Source organism: Pseudorasbora parva, chromosome 17 (assembly GCF_024679245.1).
Source record: "Pseudorasbora parva isolate DD20220531a chromosome 17, ASM2467924v1, whole genome shotgun sequence".
Taxonomy (NCBI): domain Eukaryota; kingdom Metazoa; phylum Chordata; class Actinopteri; order Cypriniformes; family Gobionidae; genus Pseudorasbora; species Pseudorasbora parva.
This window is the reverse complement of record NC_090188.1, coordinates 27,213,176-27,236,936: the sequence shown is the minus strand read 5'-3', so window position 1 is coordinate 27,236,936 and position 23,761 is coordinate 27,213,176. Positions and strand designations below refer to the sequence as shown.

The 23,761-nt window shown below is 40.0% G+C and overlaps 1 protein-coding gene across 4 annotated transcripts; it reads left to right on the top strand.

The window, feature by feature from the left end:
- Positions 1 to 1,435: 1,435 nt before the first annotated feature.
- Positions 1,436 to 22,829, top strand: tacc3 (transforming, acidic coiled-coil containing protein 3). Of its 4 annotated transcripts, none has more exons than XM_067421539.1 (17): positions 1,436 to 1,572; positions 2,088 to 2,201; positions 2,691 to 2,856; positions 4,180 to 4,307; positions 7,732 to 9,123; positions 10,116 to 10,182; positions 14,421 to 14,595; positions 14,688 to 14,749; positions 14,880 to 15,013; positions 15,176 to 15,257; positions 21,110 to 21,259; positions 21,362 to 21,429; positions 21,529 to 21,572; positions 21,652 to 21,812; positions 21,902 to 22,008; positions 22,126 to 22,246; positions 22,661 to 22,829. In XM_067421539.1, exons 3-17 carry the CDS (start codon positions 2,692 to 2,694, stop codon positions 22,730 to 22,732), a joined length of 2,928 nt encoding a protein of 975 aa, XP_067277640.1. In that variant the 5' UTR covers positions 1,436 to 1,572; positions 2,088 to 2,201; position 2,691; the 3' UTR covers positions 22,733 to 22,829. The 4 variants fall into 4 exon arrangements, with proteins under 4 accessions (XP_067277640.1, XP_067277642.1, XP_067277639.1 ...); XM_067421541.1 differs by having other exon boundaries at positions 1,453 to 1,572; positions 2,084 to 2,201; positions 14,472 to 14,595; XM_067421538.1 differs by having other exon boundaries at positions 1,453 to 1,572; positions 2,084 to 2,201.
- The last annotated feature ends 932 nt before the right edge of the window (positions 22,830 to 23,761 follow it).

Below are 23,761 nucleotides of genomic sequence, written 5' to 3'. Positions count from 1 at the left end.
TGATAATAGTTTCTTGAGCAGTAGCATCAATTTATGAAGGATCATGACACTGAATACTGGAGTAGGCCTAGTGATGCTCAAAATTCAGCTTTGCATCACAAAGTGATGTTTTTCAAAGTTTTTTTAATTTAATAATATTTCACAATATTACAGCTTTTTTGTATTTCTAATAACATAAATGCAGCCTTGGTGAGCAGAAGAGACTTCTTTAAAACATTAAAACATTTTCATTTGTCATGAAAGTGCGGAATCAGAGTTAGACTGTGAGGGTTTAGGGTTGGGAACAGGGCCGAAGTCTGCACTTTCACGACGTAATGCCGCTTTGACTGTTGGGTAGGCTCAGCTGAAGTGTGCACCGAGGGCGCATAGCAGCCACAAAGGGGGTGCTCACAAGCACCCTTCTTTAAGCTTAAATGACGAATGGGACACCCTACGGTCTTGTGGACTTAACGGACTTGCACGCAATGGCCATTGTAAGTCCACAAGAGTGAAAGTGCACATGAAAAAGTGTTTGGGACAGGGCCTAAAGTTACAGGCAGGCGAGTGTTTTTTTTTTCAGGAATGGAGCCAAACTCCAAACTCCAACTGACCCTACAGGATCAACGTTCCTCACCCCTGGTTTAAAAGAAGTTCAACCTAAAATGAAAATCTATGGTCCCCATTGACTTCCATAGTAGGAAAACACACACACACACACACACACACACACACACACACACACACACACACACACACACACACACACACACACACACACACACACACACACACACACACACACACACACACACATCAACTGTTTGGTTACTGACATTCTTTAAATTATTTTGTGTTCAGCAGAAGAAAGGATGCCATACGGGTTTTCAACAAGTTGAAGGAGAGTAAAATATTACAGAATTTTCATTTTAGGGTGAGGGTGAACTGTCCCTTTAAACGTGCTTATGTGTACAAACAGTCATGCAGTAAACCCGTTAAAATTAAAGAAAAGTGTAGTTTCACAGAACTCTTGATAATTTTTGTTTGCTACAGATCATGTGCATTTTTTATTTATTTAAATACAAAAGAATAAGATATCTAATAATCTGTTTTCTGCACTTTTCATTAAAGGTATTGGTTACCCAAAAATAGAAAATAACTGTCAATATTTACTCTGTTGCAAACCTGTTTAATTTTGAGGCTAGATCGAAAGTAAATTGTGAATTAACATCTATAAACTCGTTAACTCGTAAACTAGGACTCTTTCCTAGTCTGGTAAAAGGGTTAAACGAGGTCCTATTTATTTGACTTCATGTCTTTCCCCCATTGGATGATTTGGATGTCGATCAAAAGAACATCCACTAGGACGACAGTTTGACGCGCAATGTTATTGGTCAATTATGTATGATCGCCCCGCCTGACATGCGCTGCATCTTGCGTTTTATTGGCTGAGACTGCGTCGACAGCGTCGTTTAAATTTGAAACCGTTTCAAACAGTTGAAAAAGTTATAAAGACGCACAGCATCTTTGTTTGTCGAGCTGTCTTTCACTGAGAAGAAAACGGTTTTTGTGCTAAATTTGCGCAGTTTGAATAAGGTACGTATTTCAGGAAACCGTGTATTCGCGTATAGGAGAACAATAATGAAATATTTCGCGAAAATAAACAGTAAAAGTGGTTGCTATTGGCTGTTTAGCCAGTGCTATTAGCACGTTGATAATTATCCGCATGATAGTTAACTTAACGTTAGTTTTGAATTACAGCAGTCGATCTAACGTTAGTTGTCTTTTATGCAGAGATCTTCATTATTATAGTATTCAAGAAATGTTATTTTTTTGTGGATGGTAATGGTAAAGAAAAGGTAGGATTATTTTGGAATAAATTATACATGGTTTGATCATTAGATTTACGTTAACGTTAGAGGCATTCTATTTTCAATAAAAAAGTACGTATTTTTCTTTTCCTAAAATGTATGGTTGTTTCATGTTTTTATCTTTTTTGTGGGCACATGACTTTGTTGCTTTCGTGTCGATGACTTATTCTTGAACCTCTAAACTGTGGTCAACCTGATAATGCCATTTATGAAGGTGAGCTGTTTATTACGTCTAGGTAGGCTGTAGGCGAGAGAAGCTGTCAGAAGTGCCTGTGATTTACAAAGCTGACAACTTTATTGTCAGTCCTACATAGTTGAGCAGAATCCAGGAAAGGACAGATGAGGCCAAAATTGGTAATAATTCTGAAGATTTTATCAGTCTCTTCCTTGTTCCTCCTTATTGTCATAAATCATGCCATCAAGGGATTGCCACAGTGTCTGGTACACTATGTCACTATAAGCCCAATCACAAGACCTCCCATCAAACATTCTGTAGTTAACTGCTGGTTTTCTTCTGTTATAGCCTTTGACCATCTCTCCAAGGCACGATTACTTCACAAATAAAGAACCACTTTGTTCCCTCAGCACATGGCTGAATTGCACCGGTTGATATTACATGCTTGGGTTGTTAGTCACAGTGGGTTAGTCTGATCTCTTTCTGATGCTTGCAAGAAAATGCAATAGATTTGAGGTGTCTCATGCGTTTTAGTGTCTCTGGGTGTTGGGTGAGAAGGTCAGATGCCCGCCTGCGGGTCTTATCAGTAACACCAGCTGTGTGTGGTGCCTGTTGGGCGTGGCTTTCCAAAACCCATGTTGTCATTCTGTGTGTCTCTTGTCTTGCAGTATGAGTTCTGAGGTGCTGAAGGAGAATCAGAGAGCTGTACGGATGAACAGCAGCTCTGAAGCCGCTTGTGACATTTTCGCATTAGAACAGACGACTGGCAGGCCCTCGATCCTGCGACAGTCGCAGGCTGACAACATCAGCAAGACTGTGCAAAGAGGAGCAAAGGTGGGCTTTCCAGAAGTTTCCATTCACCTTTTTTGCACAATAAACTGTTGATTGTAATATTTTCTATGTATTTTAAAATATAACTTATTTCTGTGATGGCAAAGATGAACAGTACTCTGGTCCAATGGTTTTCAAACCCGTCCTGGAGGCCCCCCAGCCCTGCATATTTTGTGTGTCTCTCATTTACCACAGCTGATTCAACTCCTCAGCACATTAGGGGAGATTGCAAGACCTAAATTGGGTGTGTCTGAGGGCGACATAAAAAAAGTGCAAGGCTGGGGTGTCTCCAGGACAGGTTTGAAAACCACTGCTCTAGTCTTCAGACTTCTAATGAACCTTCAGAAATCATCCTATGTTTTTTTTTTTTTTTGTTGTTGTTGTTGGAACAATGGCACATTTTTCAGTATTTGCATACAAAGTTCAAAAGAACAGCATTTACTTGGAATGGAAAACTTATGTAACAGTGCTAAACCCTTTACTTTTTACTATATTAAGAGGTTAAAGGGTTAGTTCACCCAAAAATAAAATTGTCAATAATGACTCAACCTAATGTTGTTCCACACCCGTGAGACCTCCGTTCATCTTCAGAACACAGTTTAAGATATTTTATATTTAGTCCGAGAGCGTCTCTAAGTGTATGCACACTATACTGTCCATGTCCAGAGAGGGAATAAAAACGTCATTAAAGTCGTCCATATGTAACATCAGTTAGTTAAAATCTCTTGAAGCATCAAATGCATTTTGGTCCAAAAATAACAATAACTACGACTTTATTCGGCATTGTCTTCTCTTCTGCGTTTGTTTTCAAACCTCAAAGATTCAAACGGTCATAAATCAGTGTATTGATTCATGATTTGGATCGTGTGTCAAACTGCTGAAATCACGTGACATTGGCGATCCGAATCCTGAATCAATCCGCTGATTCTTGACTGTTTGAATCTTTATTGGAGGTTTGAAAACAAACGTGGAAGAGAAGACAACAAAGTTGTAGTTTTTGCTATTTTTGGACCAAAATGTTTTTTTGATGCTTCAAGAGATTCTAACTAAGTAACTGATGTCACGTATGGACTACTGTTTTAATTCCCTTTCTGGACATGGACAGTATAGTGTGCCTACACTTGGATACGCTGTCAGACTAAATATAAAATATCTTAAACCGTGTTCCAAAGATGAATGGAGGTCTTAGGGTGTGGAACAACATTAGGGTCATTAATGACATAAATTTCTTTTTTGGGTGAACTAACCCTTTAAGCAGTTTTTGACTCTGCATTGTCGGACATGTAGTTTTAGATTTATGTGTAGTTCTTTGTTGCTTTTTCATAGGTTTGTTTTCAAACTCCACGACGAGACCCAGTCACAAAGAGAATCATGTCCCCAAGCCGTGCCAGTAGGCCTGCCATCCAAGAAGACAAAATGAAAGCACTGGAGACTCTCACAGCCTCTACTGACCAGTGAGCAAACAACTTGCAGCGCAACTTGTTTAGGATTTAAATTATTTAAGGGATGATTTAACAAGAATACTTTAACATCAAATTTAGTTCAGTGTCTTTATGCAATCATTCATTTATCAACTGTTACAGCTTAAGTGCCCCTATTATGCTATTTTGAAGGTTCCTAATTTAGTTTATCTACAACAGGTTTACATGTACAAAAGGTCAAAGCATTTTCATTTTCTCTTAATAGACATTGCACGTCAACCTTTTTCAATTATTCTCAAACAACTCGTCCGATGATTCAGTCTCTAAATCCCTCCTTTCCGAGATCTTAAGGCATCTTTACACAGCAAACGCGGCACAGAAACCGATTCTGAAGCGGCATAAAATCAGCAGTTAAAATTTCAGTTTGGCGGTTTGACACGATCTGAACTGCTGAAATCACGTGACATTGGCGACCCGAATCATTGATCGATTCACACCATTTGAATCTTTTTTGAGGAACGCTGAAGAGAAGACAATGCTTAATAAAATCATAGTTTTTGATATTTTTGGACCAAAATGTATTTTCGATGCTTCAAGAGATTATAATCAACCAACTGATGTCACATATGGATGACTTTGTTTTTATTCCCTTTCTGGACATGGACAGTAAAGTGGGCATTGACTGCATATGCTCTGGGACTAAAATATCTTAAAGGGGGGGTGAAACACCCAGTTTCAGTCAATCTTGAGTACCTATAGAGTAGCATTGCATCCTTCATATCTCCGAAAAGTTTTTAGTTTTATTATATTTATAAAAGAAATGTAGGCTGTACCGAGTCTTTCCGGAAAAAACTGAGCGCCTGGAGGCGTATCGTGTGGGCGGAGCTAAAGAATGACGAATGCGCACAAAGCGATGACGTCCTCAAGCGTGGAGAAACCCATGGCTATCGATCTCAGCTAATAGATATATGATCCAGAATCAAATTCGGAGGCTGAAATAAATTGAACAGGAGAAACTGCAACAGCAGGACGTCCGTATCTGTGGTATGTACTGTATTTAGTGGCCTGTCAACATTTGTGTCTTTACTCGCAGTTTATGAGGACATGATTCGGTTTATGGACTATTGTATGTGATTAAACCTTAGCAGTAGCAAGCAAAACGGTTTTGCACGTCAGACTAGTGTAACGTTATACATAGAACAACAATGGAGTAAACGTTAGCGCATTTGAATGATGAAGCACGTGATCGTGTCGTTTACTGATGTTTACTCACGTGACGATAGCCAACAGCATAGACATTTGAAGCAGTTTTACTCACCGGCTGCTTCCAAAGCAGGACCGAACCTTTATCGCTGGGACCACTCCGTCAAAAACACACTTCTTTGGTATGATTTGGTGAAGTCCTGTGACAGCAGTGACCGTGGAAATCCACTTTGAGACGCGACTGAAGCGACGTTGTGAAGCTTCCCGTCATTTTTGCGTTCAAATTGGTTCAAATGCAGCGCTGCCTTCCCAGAATGCTGTGCTGAAGCATTGAAGTCGCTTGATGTCACCCATAGGAATAAAGTGGAGAGCGGCGCGTCATAAGTGTTCACGGACGACTGGATCTGCAGCTTGAGAGAGCGTTTATGGGCATGCATTTCCTCTCTCGCTCTAGTCACGCGCAAGCACCCTACCGGGAGAAGAGCCCGTACGGCCCATACAAGGACCTTCCGCTCTATTAACGTCAAGCAGACCCATACTCGAAAAAACTCTCCGAAACTTGTGAGAAACCGGAAGGAGTATTTTTGACAAAGAAATACTCCATCAAACGTCCAACATTAGTTTTTGAAACTTTGTCTATGTTTAGGATGGGAATCCAAGTCTTTAACAGTGTAAAAAGCTCACTATGCTTGAAACAGCATTTCACCCCCCCTTTAAACTTTGTTCCGATGATGAACAGAGGTCTTACGGGTGTGGAACGACATTAGGGTGAGTCATTAATGACATAAATTTCTTTTTTGGGTGAACTAACCCTTTAATGTCCATGTCCAGAAAGGGAATAAAAACATCATCAAAGTACCGTATTTTCCGGACTATAAGTCGAACTTTTTTTCATAGTTTGGCTGGTCCTGCGACTTATAGTCAGGTGCGACTTATATATCAAATTTAATTCATACCGACTGACAATAATAAACATATAGCCACGAGAGTGCGCTCTATGCTAGTCCTGTAGCCTAATATTTACTTAAAGACAACAACTTAGAAAGACTGAACACAAACAAAATGCCCCCATAAAGAAAATCTTATTCTGCAAAATACAAACTGCATGTAGTAAAATATGCAGCAGAGAACGATTCACACAGCGTTCGTCTCGCGCGGCTGAGCCTCTCCCGGCAGAGAGTTCAAGCATCTGTGGACTCGTTCCTTCAGCTCTGGCCATCTTGCTTACAGTCCGCAAGTAGCTTTCTTTTTCTTCTTCATCACAGTTAAAGTAACCTCTGCTTTTCGCCAGTCCGTTACAAGTTTCTCACTCACTTCAAACTTTCTTTCTTCTGCTCAGGTTATGCAGTGAAGCGGGCACGAGCGAGTGCGCACGAGCGGGTGCTCGCATGTGCGCGCGGCTCCCGCTCTGCCCTAATGCGACTTATAGTCCAGTGCGACTTATATTTTTTCCTCGTCATGACGCTTTTTTGACTGATGCGACTTATACTCCGGAGCGACTTATAGTCCGGAAAATACGGTAGTCAATTTGTGACATCAGTTAGTTAATTAGAATCTCTTGAAGCATCAAATACATTTTGGTGCAAAAGTAACACAAACTACGACTTTATTCAGCATTGTCTTCTTTGTTTGTGTTCAAACCTCAAATAAAGATTCAAACGGTTGTGAATCGATCAATGATTCAGATCGCATGCCAAACTGCTGAAATCACGTGACACTGGTGCTCGAAATATTGATCGATTCACTGAATCGGTGTCAAACAAACCGATGTGCGTATTTCTAATTTATTGTGGTGCACATGTGGAAACCGTATCAATAACTGCACATACGTTAGCTGAGCGCTAACGTGAATGACTTCTGTAACGTTAAAGTTTAAACAAATCTCGCTCCATCCTTTATATTTATTCAAAGTAGTAAGAATGAAAGACGATCTGTATAAATAGACACAGTTTTAGGAAATAGTGGGCGCACAGCTGATTTACAGAAGTATTTCCGTAAAACGGTGACCAGTGGAAACAGTAAATTACTGACAACTGGTTTAGGTGGTTCAGAGTTCATTCTTTCTTTTGAGAGACAATAACTTATCGTGCACTTTTGGCTTCAACTTGTGCAGATTGTTTGCGTTTATAGTTACATTACACCGCAGGAAAGAGAATATTTGGAAAAGCATAATGGGGCACTTTAATGACATTCATAGAAATGTATTTACATGAAGGACAATCCACTAACATGTAAAAAACAAATTGTTTTACAGGAGTTCAGTATTAAATAACACTTCCACCACACTGATTGAAATGCAGAGTAACCATGTTGCCTACCCTGATGATATTCCTGTTCAGAGCAAAGGGGCCTATACCCTCGATCTCAACAATCTAGATTCCATCGACCCTTTCCAGGGGGCCAATACAATGACAAATTCCCCTCCTAAGTCTTCTGCTTTACTCGAAGCTTGGACATCAGAGCTTGTAGAGTCAGATACAACTGCAGTTTCTGCACCTCAGGATGAGGTTCCAGAGGTGACCAACACTGCACTTGATGAGACTCTTCCTTTTATCGCCTCAGTCGAAAATTCCCTTGCAGAATGTTCTGCCAACATATCTTCAGCAGAGGGTACTGTCATCATCAAGACTGATAACCTTGAAAACAGCACCGCAGACACAGAGGAGATGGATATGATTGACCCAGCCTCAGCATCACAGCAGATTCCTACAATGGAAGATCAGCTTGAGGTCCAGGATTTACCACTTCCCCAGGCAGGATCGTACAACATGGATTTTGACAATCTTGATCTGATCAACCCATTCCAAACTGGTGGCTCAAAGATCCCAAACTCTCCTCTGATTGGTAAAGCATCAGCTGTTTCTGATCCTCCCCTGGCAAGCCAAGAAGCCAAGCAGGAACCAGAGCTCTCAGTCCAGACCCCAGATGTCCCACCCCTGGCAAGCCAAGAAGCCAAGCAGGAACAAGAGCTCTCAGTCCAGACCCCAGATGTCCCACCCCTGGCAAGCCAAGAAGCCAAGCAGGAACCAGAGCTCTCAGTCCAGACCCCAGATGTCCCACCCCTGGCAAGCCAAGAAGCCAAGCAGGAACCAGAGCTCTCAGTCCAGACCCCAGATGTCCCACCCCTGGCAAGCCAAGAAGCAAAGCAGGAATCGGAGCTCTCTGTCCAGACTCCAGTTGTCTCAACATCCTCCGACCCCTCAATACCACCCCAGGAGAACTCCACTGTTACAAAGAGCTCCTCTACAACCCCTAAGGAGAACCAGATGCTACTAGAGTTTAATTTTGATGATGGAACTGAAGTTAAGCGCAAACCTCCAAAACGCCTCTGGGTCAAAAGACCTGCAGGTGCAAAACCTGTGACCAAAAACCCAGATGCATCAGTCACAAAGAAAGAACCAGAGCCCAAGAAGTTGTCCCCCAAGAACCCAGTGGAGACAGACCCTGTGTATATTCCTCCTGCTCAAGGTTCTTACACCTTTGATTTTGACAAGTTTGACGACCCAAACTTTAACCCCTTTGGTGCAAAGGCTAAGATGGATGGCTCTCCGCCACGTGGGGTCCAGACCAGCCCAGTTTTGATGAAAGCACCATCTCTTACTCAGCAGCCTGAGGCTCCTATACCGGATGATCAGCCTGAGAACCGGTACAGAAACTAGAGCTAGCACATCATGTATAAACATGTCATTTTAAAAATAATTTTAAGAAGCATCCTTTTAACTTCTTAGCTTTCAGTCACATGACTGTCACTGAGCCTTGGAGAGAAAAACAGCCTTAGAACTCCATTGAACTGCAGCAGAAGCCTGTCAATTTTGCATCTTAAAAAAAAATTGTGAACAATATGCACATTTTGGGTTCTTATGATCCATATACAGCACCTGCTGCAGTATTTCAATAAGTAAAAACATGAGGATGTTTTTAAAACACTTAACGTGAAAAACACTATATGGTGAGTTGGACCAATAAGGATTAAATTAAGCAAAGTTTAATGCAAATCTAGGATCTGTTGATGTGGGATTTATTGTAACTCGAGTTGTTGCACCTCCTAATTTTAAACGCATATTAATTACAGTACGCAGTAAGATGGTTATAGAGTTGATCAAGCAGCAGCCAGCGAGTGACTTGACGTCAGGCTAAAGAATCTGCATGAGTGCAACCCACCCTTAAAGTGCCTTAATGTACTATAACAGTGGTATTAAAAGATCAAATTCAGTTTACACCTTTTTGATGATGCATACTATGTACAGGCGAGTAGATAAGCCAAGAATATGAATGCAATGCGTTTTGAAAATGCCTAATGAGAAACCTTGTGTTGCACTAATATTGTTCATCTCCTTTCCTGTACAAAGTGTGCAACATCAAAAACGTTCAATTTTGTATTTTAATATCACTGTCTTACTGCATTAATACTGACTACAAACCTGGTATTAAAAAAAACAACTGGTGGGTAATGGAGAAAAGCTTGTTTTTGCGCTCCAGGTGGGGGTTCCTATAAGAGTGTGACGATGCATGAAAACTATGAATAGTAGAATATAATGCTACCAACATTATAAATGCAATATAAAGTCACTTAAGATAAAAGTATTTACCAAATACATATGTATTTGTTGAGCTCTGTTTTGTCTTTTCCCCCTCCAGGTTTCACCGATCAGTTTCTGAAAGCAATGAAAACATGGCAGAAACTAATCTTCCTGTCAAGAAGCAGGTAACTGTGCTCTTCAATTTAAGAATTCAAAGGGGTGGTTGATTTAGGATTTTCTTTTTTATATACAGGTCCTTCTCAAAAAATTAGCATATTGTGATAAAGTTCATTATTTTCCACAATGTAATGATAAAAATTAAACTTTCATATATTTTAGATTCATTGCACACCAACTGAAATATTTCAGGTCTTTTTATTGTTTTAATACTGATGATTTTGGCATACAGCTCATGAAAACCCAAAATTCCTATCTCAAAAAATTAGCATATTTAATCTGTCCAATAAAAGAAGTGTTTTTAATACAAAAAAAAGTCAACCGTCAAATAATTTAGTTATGCACTCAATACTTGGTCGGGAATCCTTTTGCAGAAATGACTGCTTCAATGCGGCTTGGCATGGAGGCAATCAGCCTGTGGCACTGCTGAGGTGTTATGGAGGCCCAGGATGCTTCGATAGCGGCCTTAAGCTCATCTAGAGTGTTGGGTCTTGTGTCTCTCAACTTTCTCTTCACAATATCCCACAGATTCTCTATGGGGTTCAGGTCAGGAGAGTTGGCAGGCCAATTGAGCACAGTAATACCATGGTCAATATACCATTTACCAGTGGTTTTGGCACTGTGAGCAGGTGCCAGGTCGTGCTGAAAAACAAAATCTTCATCTCCATAAAGCTTTTCAGCAGATGGAAGCATGAAGTGCTCCAAAATCTCCTGATAGCTAGCTGCATTGACCCTGCCCTTGATAAAACACAGTGGACCAACACCAGCAGCTGACATGGCACCCCAGACCATCACTGACTGTGAGTACTTGACACTGGACTTCGGGCATTTTGGCATTTCCTTCTTCCCAGTCTTCCTCCAGACTCTGGCACCTTGACTTCCGATTGACATGCAAAATTTGCTTTCATCTGAAAAAAGTACTTTGGACCCCTGAGCAACAGTCCAGTGCTGCTTCTCTGTAGCCCAAAAGTGGCTTGACCTGGGGAATGCGGCACCTGTAGCCCATTTCCTGCATGCGCCTGTGCACGATGGCTCTGAATGTTTCTACTCCAGACTCAGTCCACTGCTTTCGCAGGTCCCCCAAGGTCTGGAATTGGTCCTTCTCCACAATCTTCCTCAGGGTCCGGTCACCCCTTCTCATTATGCAGCATTTTTTGCCACACTTTTTCCTTCCCACAGACTTCCCACTGAGGTGCCTTGATACAGCACTCTGGGAACAGCCTATTCGTTCAGAAATTTATTTCTGTGTCTTACCCTTTTGCTTGAGGGTGTCAATGATGGCCTTCTGGACAGGGTCAGGTCGGCAGTCTTACCCATGATTGCGGTTTTGAGTAATGAACAAGGCTAGATTTTAAAAGCCTCAGGAATCTTTTGCAGGTGTTTAGAGTTAATTCGTTGATTCAGATGATTAGGTTAATAGCTCGTTTAGAGAACATTTTCATGATATGCTAAGATATTTTCTTTTAAAGAAATTGCTTTTTAAGCACCACAACAAACGGCTGGTAGGCACTGCAACAAGCTTCTTTTGGGTTAGTGACATCACTAACCCTAAAATTTATATAAACCCTGTCCCTGGGAAAACGCAACAAAGGCCGTTTGTGAAGAAGTTATTGTTGCCATCCTTTCAAAACGCTGAACCTTCCTGAACATTATAATCCAAATATAGCTCTGTGCTGCACATTTTACAGAGGACAGCAGTTCCCACAGCAGAAGCTGTTGTTAATGGGCCACAACCTGTAAGAAGGTATTATTTTATGGTTTACATGAATAGTTTCTATCATTATTTTTATGCTGTAGCAAAGGCAAATGCTGTTTGGCTCCGCTAGCCAGTTAACTAATCGTTAATTAAAATGTATCCAACAAACCCCTACAAACTTCTTTGTAATTCCACTAGAGAACTTCAGTGTTTGCGTTTAAGTGATCAGTGTAAATACAGACACTAAAAATGTTTCTGTGTTAGATATGGCCACTGTAATAAATTCATGACTAGTCTTCGTAATGGTCTTTGTTCTGTCAACAGATATTTGGCTACACTTGTATTAAAACAAAACTAACAGGGGTCTATGGTCAGTAGTGACCACTATAAATCCAGCCTGTAATCAAATAATCCTTTAGAAAACTGTAGTATTTGTTAGAACAATTATATGAATACAAGGCAATAATGTATTGTTGTACTAAACAAGCTTTAATCAGCTTAAAACTGTAATTTGATGCTTTGCTTTCGACTTAATTCGCTAAGTACAGGGTTCCTACGGGGTTTGGAAAAGTATGGAATTTGATTTGAGCAATTTCCAGGTCTGGAAAAGTATGGAAAAAATAAATCCGAGTATGCAAAAATGTTTCCAGACTATTGTCCCTATTTCGTTTTCTAAATTTAAAATTAAGATTTTCTAAATGTATATAATATATACAATCTTTTTTCCCCATGGCGCTTGGATCAGTCTGCCAGCACTGCCGATCACACTTGATCTGCTGGAGTAGGTCTGCAGTGATTGGTTGTTACGTTGTTAGGCGGCCATTGCCATCACCGCGCCCCTACCTCAAACCGCTTGACTAAAAACACCTGAAACGTTGCCTTTGGCTTTTACATTGTGTGGACTTCATGGCAAACACAATGGGAAAGTTTTCCGAGGGCTGGTTTGCCAATCCTCAATATAAAGCATAGTTAGCCAAAGATTTAAAATATACAAAGAAAGCTATTTGCAAACTTTTTGTCAAATCATTTGACTCATGAAGATATTTAAAGGATTAATTCACCTCAAAATGAAACTGTCCTAATCATTTACTCACCTCAATGCCATCCAAGATATCCATGCCTTACTATCTTCAGTGAAAAAGAAATTAAGTTTTGGAGCATCCAACGGAGTTGGTTGCCATTTTGGATGACATTGGGGTGAGTAAATTATTAGGACATTTTTCATTTTGAGGTGAATTAATCCTTTAAATATCTTCATGTGTCCAAGATTAACAAAAGTCGTATTAGTTTAGAATACATGAGGGTAAGTAAATGACCTAAACAGTCTTTACAAGTTTGCTGTACCTAACAGCCAATTAAAGCAGCACTTGGCAACTTTTGCTCTCGGGGTCCCCCTACAGTTGGGAAAAAATGTCCTCAACTACTGTCGTAAACTCGGTCATCCTACATCAGGGGGATGCCATCGCGCGTGCATTTGTTGACATGACAACCCTGATAGCCCTGAACTAGTAATGCGCGGGTCGTCTCATAACCCGCGGACCCTGTATGTCTAGTTAATGGTCGCGGGGCGGGTTGTAAAAATATATACAGTTGTGCGGGGCGGGCCAAATAACTTCATAAAAGCGGCCCCGCGGGTTGGTGCAGCACTAACAGTTAACTTACCCTGAACACTGCAGGAGCACATGCAGGTGTTCTTCTGGCGGCGCGTGTGAAATGTCTTCATCCCAGGTACAGTCAGTGGCATATGTTTCTCTCTCTATCTAACGTTAGCTGTTTGTGAAACGTCCGGCATAGTATACACATGCAAGAGCTGAACTTACAACCTGTCGAGTTCAAAATCACTACTATAAGGACCACTGGAACTTATTTCTCAATGCGTCAAAATGTTGGAAACATTGATACGTTTGTTTAGTGAAAGAACTATGTGGCCGTCATTTACTGACAACTCTCCTCAGCTGGTCTGATTCTGCGTGCGTGGGCTTCATAGACTGTGCTGAGCTCTCAACCAATGATGCGCTGAAGCTTCACAAGGACCACACTGAAAAAGAAATGAATCAATCGATCAATAAATGTAAAAAATGCATGTGGGAAAAATAAATGTAAAAAATAAATGAATGCATAAATATAAATGTAAAAATAAATATAAAAATATTTTTATAAAGGCAGAAAATAATAAATTAAGGGAAAGATAATACAAAACTGTATCTGATTAAAAATTATTTATTTTATCAAGTCATTTATTGTTATTTATTTTCCTATTATCACATTTATATCTGTTTTTATTAATTTACATATGTGTATTTATTTATTCATTCATTTATTTATTTTTAATTTAAATATTTATTTTGATCCTCCATATAATTGTTCACTCCAAGACCTTTTAATGTCCTAAAATAAATGGGGTCAAATTTGATTTCATGAGGACAATGCATGAACCCATAGTGCACTCCATAAACACAATCAAGCCTTCGGAAAAAAGCTGATCAACCACCCCTTTAACAAAGTCTTTCCACAATGATCATGTTGACACATTTTATACTCATTCTCTAGCAGGCAGAAAATATAGAGTCATCTTGTGTATCCCACACTAACATATCTCAGAATCCAGCAATACACGAGTCGGAGATCATGGTATCACTTGACTCTATAGTGGATCTTCAGAACCAGACCTGTGATCTTGGTGTGGTGGCACCAAGTGAAGATGAATTTGTCCCAGGGGCATTGTGTGAGTAAACACGGTTGCACTTTTCAAACAACACTGACTCATCGGGTGCAAGCTTTTAACATTTGTGAGCAATAATGGATTTTTTGTCTCAGTCATGCCAGGAGGAGATTTTGATGGGCAGTTTGATTATCTGGAGCAGTTTGGATCAAGCACTGTGAGTTTCCATTCATGAGCCCTAAACCATACTACTGTTATGAAAGGAAATGCTGCAACAAATAAAATGGAGCCATTTGGTTAAGCAACATTTCAGTTTTTCAGTGCTTTACAGAAACAATTTTTTATAGTTTAAGGAGTCAGCTTTGCGGAAACAGTCACTTTATTTGAAGTTTGACCCGCTGTTGAAGGAGAGTCCAAAGAAAACTGGAGTGGACAGCGGCAACTCTGGATTCAGCTTGCCAAGGCCCTCTCTTGCCATCAGGTCAGTATTCTCCACAAACGCAGTCAGTTGAACAGTTTCATAATTTTCAACCATCTTTTAAAAGCTGTAAAATATTAAATAGACTTTAAACTAAGTGGAACTACATGATCAAATCCAGAGTACACGCATTGAGTGATCATGCAAACTTATTTTGTGTGTTAGGATGATGGAGGCTGCAAGGTCTGAAGGAAAGCAGAAGTCTCACTTTGACAATATGAAACTGCTGGATGATCAGCCTCCACCAGTAAGATTACAGTCTCATAATCCTTTATTTCACAACTTTAGGATTGAAATCAGGATACACTCTTTCTCTCTGTCTCTCTCTGTCATGTCACGTGTATTTGCAAAAGTACCGACAACGTCCGAGCTTATCGATACAACGGTCTTTCAAAATTCACACGTTTCGGTACCCATCCCTACTTGCGGCAGATTAGATTTGCTGCATCTAGATTTCTAGGCTACCGTTTCTTTTAACAGTTTAACATTTCAGTTACTGTGTGTGTGACGAACGATACAATATCTAGTCCAGTTATGATCTAACAAATACCGGTAGAAAGTATCACTATTTACAGCAATAAATGCCAGCAAGGTAGTCATTTTATGAGAAACCATGGAGCATTATCTACAGATCAAGCAAGCATAATAGGAAACATGAATAATCTTGGAGTTTCATTGTGTTGACTGGCGTAACCAAACGCGACACTGTTTGAAAGCTGGAGTGACTGAGCTGCAGCAGAGGGAAGTATGCATTGACGTGAACTTGAATTTAATGACTTAAATATTCATCTGTACCTCACATTAAACTATGGAATGGCTTTAGAACTACTATACTTCATGAATCGTTGATGATGCTTTATAATGATTGTGCCTTTTGTGGGGCACTAGTAGCCTGACAAGCCAGACCCACATCAAGATGTTTGGTCTGGAAACTCACCATAGACAGGGCTCAATCCGAGGGGCGGGATAAACGGTTGTCTTTCAAACTCCCTCTGCACGCGATAGGATAGCGCTACACAAACCAGAGCAATGAAGGTGAAGCAAAGTTAATCAACACTGAAAAACTGTTAGGCTATGTTTCTTACTGCAATCAACTGCGTTTCATGCCTTCAGTCAGCAGAATAAGTGCAAAAACATGTGCGACGAACGGACTGCACTTCAAAAAACAATTGTTTACAAGGTGAAGCGGTTGAAGACTCAGCCATGAGCACTGACCAGATGCCTCGCGCAGATGATTTACAGCCAAATCAAAATTAACTGGAAATACCCCTTTAGATTATCATAAACAAGCTCAGAAATTAACGGATGCTTGGGGCAAAAATTACATAAAATAATTTATTAATAGTACATTTAAAGAGCCCTTGAGTTCTTGAGTTTAATCTTTATCACACATGCTGTTGAAAAATTACTAAATGTGTATATGAGCGAGTATATCATCACGATTTTTTCTAAACCGTGTTTTGTCTTATCCTGAATCACTATGGTACACATAAAATAAGTGTTTATATCAATGCTGCGAAATGCACAGTACCTGCGCGACTCGCCATACCATAGACACAAACAGAGAAGTAGATCCGGCTACAATATTCTTCCGCAAGACGCATGCAGAACTGGCGTTTATTTAGCGCCAAAAGTTGCTATTGATCCGAGTATTGGCTTGATTGCATGTGATACTGATCTTGTACATAAGTCCAGTAGACAAGTTGATATTAAGTAACAACGTTTTAGCCACAACAATGTCTATTTCGTGAAAATCAAAGCCACACCAGAACTGATGCGCATCTACAAGCATTTCGATTTCAAATGAATCTGTTTTGAACTATTGACTGAATGACTCTCACATTAAGAATTGCCACCACCTAGTCATGGTTTTATTTTCATATTTATAGTTAGCATGGACTTATTATTTAAAATATTAAACTTTTGAAATTATTTGTACATTTCTAAATCCAAAAACTTACATGTAAAACATCCATACTACATCATTTACTGCATTAAACACTCTGTAAATGGATCTAAATCCCACTTCAGATAAAGCTTCTGTGCCACTTCTGCAGTGCAAAGAAGGATCTTTTGACACGCATCTCATTTGATTGGAAACAGTCTAATTTTTCTAACTGAATTTATTGTTAATTAACATTTTAAAAAAACCTTTTCTATTTAAACTTAAGAAATTGACAGATGATGCATAGGCCTTCATTTAATAAGACTTGAAAACATTGCTTTTATAATGGTAAAAATGCCCCTAGACATTAATTTAAAGGGACAAATATCATCATGTAATGGTAAAGTTATAATTGGAATGCGTTTGATGAATTAGAAAGTGCTCCTAAATTTTTGACTGTGCTCCTAAAAAATTTTATTAGGAGCACGATTTCTCCTTGAGAAGTTAGTGTAGAGCCCTGTGAGTGTCTATTTCTAGGCTCATTAGCCTACTCTTGAACAATCAAACGCACATATTATGCATATGTCCATATCTTGACTTGAGTTAAAAAAAGTATGGGATCTGTGCATTAGTAAGTAATATAGCTTATACCCGCTTCTGTCTGTTAATGGTAAACAAACAGGGGAAACCGCACTTACACTTAAAGCACTATACTAAAGTATCTATACTTTACTGGAGTAATTATTTTTTAGCCTACTTTTTACTTCTACTCCTTACATTTTCACGCAATTATCTGTACTTTCTACTCCTTACTTTTTAAAAATAGCCTCGTTACTCCTCTTTCACTTCAGTTTGTTTAAAAAAAAAACTATGCAGATAAATCGCGTCATCCGGATAGTGTGATTTTTGATTGTGGTTGGATGAGAAGTGTAAATATATACCATTCCAACACCCTATTGGTTACTACGCGATCCATCGAGCTCGCACATGATTCAAAGCACAAATCACACACGGTGTTGCCAGATTGGGCGGGTTCCAGCGCACGTGCATGCACTTTCAGTCAATCAGCGATCAGCAGGCAGACGTGCCCATTCATGACAGCCAGGTTTTTAGCGCGATAACTCGTCGTAGTTGTATATTCAAGTGATCGCTATGCTAGGCATACAGTAAGCCGTTTCTACAGTAAGGAGTGGGAGAGTGAACCAACTCTCAAACGTGGATTACACCTGTGACTCGAAGACTCTATAAAGCTAATAATTATTCCTGTCCATCATAATATACACACTCAGGACATCTGCAACTAGCAACCCCAACAGCTGCTGAAAGAGGTTTGAATCAATGATGAATCAGTTTTGACTGGACTAAGTGCATGTTCTATGAACTTCACAAGTGTACTGTAGTTTTGTCAGAGCAAAGCTAAGCGCATTGTTATGTTTTTGTTAGCGGATTATTGTGTACAGTATCAATGAATTATGCATGTTGGCAGTGGTGTGTTATGCGTGAAATGCCTGTTAATTATGTGCTTTTTCCGATCTCTTATATTGCGCACTGTTTGCACTTAAAGTGGCGTATTCAATTAAACAATATCACATTATTTTAGCAGTTAAAGGTTTGGCCGGTTTTTTTTGTTTGTTTGTTTTTTGGAGTGGGCGGGTTTTGGTGAGCTTTGAGCCCTGCAAAGGACTCAATTCTAGGCCCTAGCCCGGACTGGAGCTCGTGTTTAGTTTTTTTTTAATCCTCCTTATGACATACTCCTGCAGTCATTAAAATAGTTCAGCTTTGTTTTTTAATGTCAAAGTAGTTATATTTTGTTTAGTTTCTTTATTAAGTTAATTTAGAAAAAATGTTTGGATAATTTTTTTTGTTTGTTAAATTAAAGTTTTTATTTTTTTAAAGTGACAACTAAGCAGTCAGCGGCCAACAGTGAGCGGCGCTCGCAAACTAAACATGCTACACAATCTAAACAAATACTAATAAAAAAGGTTGTCTTACCTTACACCTCGTCGCGAAATGAATAGCTATAAATCGATGCACGAGTTTACATCAACGAAAGCTGCATTAGCTGCATTTTATTCATCATCAGCTCATTTCAAGATCAAAGACTGCAATATAAGAAAAAGTGAGCTACGCACTGGAAAGATCATTTAGGCCTAGTCCACACGTACACGGGTATTTTTATTACCGGAGTTTTTCCTCCTCCGTTTTAAAAAACAATCGCGTCCACACAAGCACGGTTTTAAAAAAAATTCTGTGAACATGAGAACGCAAAACTATGCTATGATTGGCTGCCTGATTTCCACGTGGGTCCCATTCACTGCACCGATGCACATTGCACTGACTGAGGGATGCCATGGGCTCAAGTGAAACACTTCCTACAAGTTCCTTTGCTTTGGACTCAGTGACAGGTAACCGTATACACAGGTGCAGGGCCGAAGTGGACTGTAATAGCTTTACACACTTGCTTTACTATTTTGTATTATTGCATAACTGAACATGTATCTAATACGTGTGATAAGCGCTGTTAGTGGAGTCCACCGCATAGAATCGACTCACGTAAATCAAAAGGAGATGTGGAAAATCTGATATCAAACAAAGGAAAAAACGGCGCGCACTTCAATTTAAAAAGCCGAAATCTCCGGTTTCACCATCTACACGACAACGCTGTAACCGGAGTTTCTAAAAATCTTCACCCTGGCCGGAGTTTTCAAAAAAGTCCGGTTTTAGTAACCGGATACAGCGTTTGCGTGTGGACGAACAGCCAAACCGCGTAGAAAAAGCTGCGGTTTTGAAAATACCCGTGTTCGTGTGGACAGGGCCTAAGTCTCATTAGTTTTATTGAAGATGATTATGGGTGCGTCTCAATCAGCTCCCTGGTTCAGTAGTCAGGGTACTGATCAGGGATCCTACTGTGTTTTTGAGCATCTAAGACCTTTCATAGTTTCACTATGGCTGTTTGCGTGTTGGCTTGCTTTAGCCTAGGCTACTCATTCATTTTCAATGGGTATATATGGGGCTGAAACAGGTAGCCTAGTGCATCCCACATTTTTCAACATTAACATTTTAATATAACATTATAGTCATTACGGCCTTTAGAAAAATGTTTTTTTTGAGGAGGTGGGGTAGTGCACTATAGGCCCCTGTGGTGTGGCCTAAGCTTTTGTCTTTAATGGCATTTTTTTCCTTACATTACTTTTACTTTTATACTTTAAGTAGTTTTGAATCCAGTACTTTTACACTTTTACTTAAGTAAAAAGCTTGTGTTGATACTTCAACTTCTACAGAAGTATTTTTAAAACCTAGTATTTATACTTCCACTTGAGTAATGAATTCGAGTACTTTTGACACCTCTGGTTATTACTGTGGTTTACATAAGATTTTGGTAATATTTCCCACCCTAAGCAGTCATGTTATTAAACATGGAGAGCACACCACTGGGCGAGCCCTTTTTTTGTAATGCCAAACAAGATTCATGCATTTTGTTTTATTGCCATGTGGTACTATTGTGCATCTAAAATATGGTTTATGTGGCATCCCAATTATGAAAGATACATTTTATCAAATTTATGGAAGTGACCACCACACAAATAGTTTGATCTAAAATAAAAATATATGGATAGATAGATCTATCGACCGACCGACCTGGGACTATATTATGGGGAAGCACTGCTACTTGGGCATGGATATCTTGGCTCTCATCCTCACATCCTCTGGCTGTTGAGCCAAATCAATATCTGCCTAGGAAATCGCTTAGTCTTAATCTGCATTGCTATTTTGTACTCGTTGTGAATACGCAGGCCACAAGAAGTAATTTGGTGTTTGTTTTTGTTTTTTTGAATCACATACTTGGGACATGCTAGCTGGCAACATGGGATTCCTTTCATTATGCTAAGCTAGTAGCGACCATGCCAAACTAAAATGATGCATCACTGAGACGAATGCATTTGCCCACATATCTAAATGTAGGAAAGAAGTTGAATAAGCTCTATTTCTAAAAACGGTGGAGTGTTCCTTAAAAAGTCTTACTTTTTGACTTGGTGAAACCTGCATATACCCTAGTAATATACTGATGTAATGAGGTCGTGTGTATGTGGGTAATTTACAGTGACTTTGAGCCTGGCTCAACAATTCAGAATCAAGGCGCATAACTATGTTTTATAAACAAGCAATTTCCTTTGTACGCTGCAGCCAATTTTACCATTTCTATTCCTCTTCAGGCAGTGGAAACTGTGGTACCAGATCCAACTGTTCTGGACTTTCTGGTTCCCACTTTAAAACATCCAATAAAGACCGAGGACTCCATCATAGAGGTTCTGAAATACAGTCAGAGAGACATGGATGCTGCACTACAGAAAGCAGACAGACAGGTCAGCTCCCACACAAGATTATGAGCACGCGTGTCTCACTGGCCTCTCCTAATGTTTTGTTTCTCACTGGCCTCTCCTAATGTTTTGTTTCTCTTTACTTAGGCAGAAGAACGGCAGCAAGAGCTGCAGACTCAGGTTGACACATTGCGTCTGGAGAATCAACACCTGTTGTAAGTATTTATTCAGATACAAGCTTGGAAAAGTAATGGAGATATCTAGAATGAATATTTAATCAGATTGATCTCCCTCACTGTTCCTTCTCTTCTCAGGTTTATATTGTCAGAATTTGATGCCACCATTAATCAAATCACAGGTGTGACCATTTTTATTTTTTTGATTGAGTACATTTGCAGTATGTTGGATACTAAAACTCTATCTAATCTCAATTACAGAGGAGCATAAACAGAAGGAAGATTTGGCTAAAATTGAGTTGGAGCGAGTTCTTCAGGAAAAAGATCAGCTGTCTAAAGACTTGACCGACTTGGAGCGATCCTTCTCCTCTGTTGTCAAACGCCTTGACAGATGTAAAGAAGTTATTGAGGGATTCAAAAAGGTACACAGACTTCTGAAACAAGACTTTCAAACTTTATTTTAATCAAGATGTTGTTTTGGTGTATAATGGTAATTGTTTTTCTCCAATAGAATGAGGAGACGCTTAAGCAGTATGCTCAAAACTGCATGGAGAGACTGCAGAAAGAGGAAAAGCGCTATCAGGCTCTGAAGGCCCATGCTGAGGAGAAACTAGATCAGTATGTGCTCTTATAATCTCTAATGTTTGAACGTGTTCCTTCTCATGAACGTGATGGTACAGTAAACATGGCTTGATTTAATATGGCTAAAAGGTCTCCCTAATGCTACCATTTCAGCGCAAATAAGGCCATAGCCGAGATTCGCACCAAACAGGGCGCAGAGATGGCAGCACTGCAGATGCAGCTCAAGAGAGAACAGCTGAGAGTTCAGTCCCAAGAGAAGGATCTGGAACAAAAGGTACATGAGCACAAACAAGGGATGTCTCTTAAGGGGGTCGCATACTGGACGCGAAGCTCAGCTTCGCACATTATATGCAAGCTCAATTTTGAATCGTCTTCTGACAGAAGAGTTGCATGATGGGTGTATCTTGTAGCACAGGGCGAAATCAGTAAATTTAATATAAAACCTTGAAGTGGCGCAGCAGGATTTTGAACAACTTCCTGAGTCGTCGCAGGCAGGCACCGAATGCCGCCGCCGGTGTGCATAAACTCATTGAAAACAATGTGTTTGAATTTAAGATGTGACGCTGCGCTGAGCTTTGTGTCCGGTGTTTACAGTGGTGCAGCAGTATCTTATGGCTGTTGTTTTGAATTATGTTTAAGTATTTAACATCTATAATCTATATTTTTGAATTTTCTATTCTCTTCTCAGGCTAAAGAAGTCAAAGATGTCACTGATCTGTGTGACGAGCTACTGCTTAAAGTGCAAAAGCATGGTTTTTAATGCACTTTGTCCTTGTGTTTATTTGTTTGTTCGTTATTTGTATTTGTTGTAAGGAATTTTACTGAATAATAAAAAAAAAAAATCCTACTCCCTCACAGCATGGCTTTGTCTTAAATATGCTCAACTCCCATATACAATAAGTGTATGTCAGCACTTAAATATGTTAATGATCATAGCTGATAACCAGGTTTCATTTAATCATAAAATGGTCCTGATATGTCACTAGACATTAAAGCAACACTTGGCAACTTTTGCTCTCAGGGTCCCCCTACAGTTGGGAAAAAATAATGTCCTCAACTACTGTCGTAAGCTGTCATCCTACAACAGGGGATGCCATCGCGCGTGCATTTGTTGACATGACAACCCTGATAGCCCTGAACTAGTGATGCGCGGGTCGCCTCATTACCCGCGGACCCCGTATGTCTATTTAATGGTCACGGGTGCGGGGCGCGTTGTAAAAATATATACAGTGGTGCGGGGCGGGCCAAATAATTTCATAAAAGCGGGTTGGTGCAGCACTAACCCCTCATTTACACTGAACACGTGTGCGGCCGTGACAAGGTTTTATTCCGTCCTCCACGTGGGGCTAACTCACCAGGAGCATATCAGAAGCGGAGCGACTGGATGCGTGAGACCACGTGATTTGCCTGTCCGATGTCCATTTCTTGTCTCCTACCAAGGATATTGCCAATATACATGCAATATGTTTGGGAGTCTGCACAGGGTGTTTATTTTGAAATTGACAGGGATTTTTGACTTTTATTTTGTATTTCCGGTACTATGCACCTATATTTAGCGACTTGGCACAGAGAGCCGCTTCTGGGAAGCTTCCGAAACGCGTTGCTGCCGGTGTAAACACAAGCATTGACTAGACTGGGCGCGATCAGCTCCGGTAGCGATGTCGCAGCCGTAATGAGCCGCACATGTTCAGTATAAATGAGGGGTAACCGTTCCCCTGAACACTGCAGGAGGAGTTCACATTCAGGTGTTCTTCTGGCGTCGTGTGTGACATGTCTTCATCCCAGGTAC